The sequence below is a fragment of the Myotis lucifugus genome, unplaced genomic scaffold (genome assembly GCF_000147115.1).
Source record: "Myotis lucifugus unplaced genomic scaffold, Myoluc2.0 scaffold_157, whole genome shotgun sequence".
In the NCBI taxonomy this organism is placed as follows: Eukaryota; Metazoa; Chordata; class Mammalia; order Chiroptera; family Vespertilionidae; genus Myotis; species Myotis lucifugus.
In genome coordinates, this window is record NW_005871205.1 from 2,232,769 (window position 1) to 2,233,824 (window position 1,056).

Genomic DNA, 1,056 nt, shown 5'->3' on the forward strand with positions numbered 1-1,056 from the left:
GCCCCGGGTTGCAGGCTCGATCCCCAGTGGGGGAGGGGGGTGCAGGAGGCTGCTGATCCATGATCCTCTGTCATCATTGATGTTTCAATCTCTCCCTCTCTCTTCCTCTCTGAAATCAATAAAGATATATTTTTAAAAACACCGAGCATTTTGGGAAATAAAGACATTTCTCCTGGTTAGGTGCAGAGAGAGAGGGGCCAGTAGGGGCGGAGAATTAGGGCCAAGGGAGAGGGTTTAGTTCCAGGCCACTGGTGAGCCACGGTAGGATTTTAAGCAAAAGAGAGGTTGTGTTAGAGAGGGAGAATCAGATTTCTATCTCATTTTTTAAAATATATCTTTATTGATTTTAGAGCAGAAGGGAGAGGGGGAAAGAGATAGAAACACCAATAATGAGAGCGAATCATTGATCGGCTGCCTCCTGCATGCCCCCTACTGGGGATCGAGCCTGCAACCCGGGTATGTGCCCTTAATTGGAATTGAACCTGGGACCCTTCAGTCCTCAGGCTGCTGCTCTATCCACTGAGCCAAACTGGCCAGGGCCAGATTTCTATTTTAGAAAGATCCCTCTAAGTGCGGCACAGAGATAGAATCGGAGCCAGTGAAGCTAGAGGCTGGGAGAGCCTCGAGGAGGTGGATGGAGGGCCTCGGGTGGGAGAAGAGGAGTCGGAGTAGGGGCCTGAGGATGGGAAGACAGACAAGAGACACTTAGGGAGTAGAAGGAATTTCAGCGAATCCCTAGAGCCGGCCGCATGAGAGCATTACCATTATTTCTCCTAGTTCACAGGAAAGGGCTCCACGCTGGCATCTGCTCCTTTCCCTGCCTCGTTACCCCACTCTGGGTACCAATTTGTCCTTCAGCTTGACCTCTTGGGCTCAGAGGGATGAAAGTCCCAAGGTCCCAAAGCTAGAAAGTGGCAGAGTCAGGATTCAAATCCAGCAACAAGAGGTGCTGTCAGCCCTAACCAGTTTGGCTCCGTGGATAGAGCATCGGCCTGTGGATTGAAGGGTCCCTGGTTCGATTCTGGTCAAGGGCATGTACCTTGGCTGCAGTCTCGA

General features: G+C 51.2%; 1 protein-coding gene across 1 annotated transcript in view; it reads right to left on the bottom strand.

The window, feature by feature from the left end:
• ABHD15 (abhydrolase domain containing 15) overlaps positions 1 to 751 on the bottom strand; it is a 5,374-nt gene extending 4,623 nt beyond the window's left edge. Inside the window, 1 exon segment of the mRNA XM_014461520.2 lies at positions 747 to 751. Within this exon segment, the coding sequence (XP_014317006.2) occupies positions 747 to 751 (5 nt within the window).
• Positions 752 to 1,056: the final 305 nt, after the last annotated feature.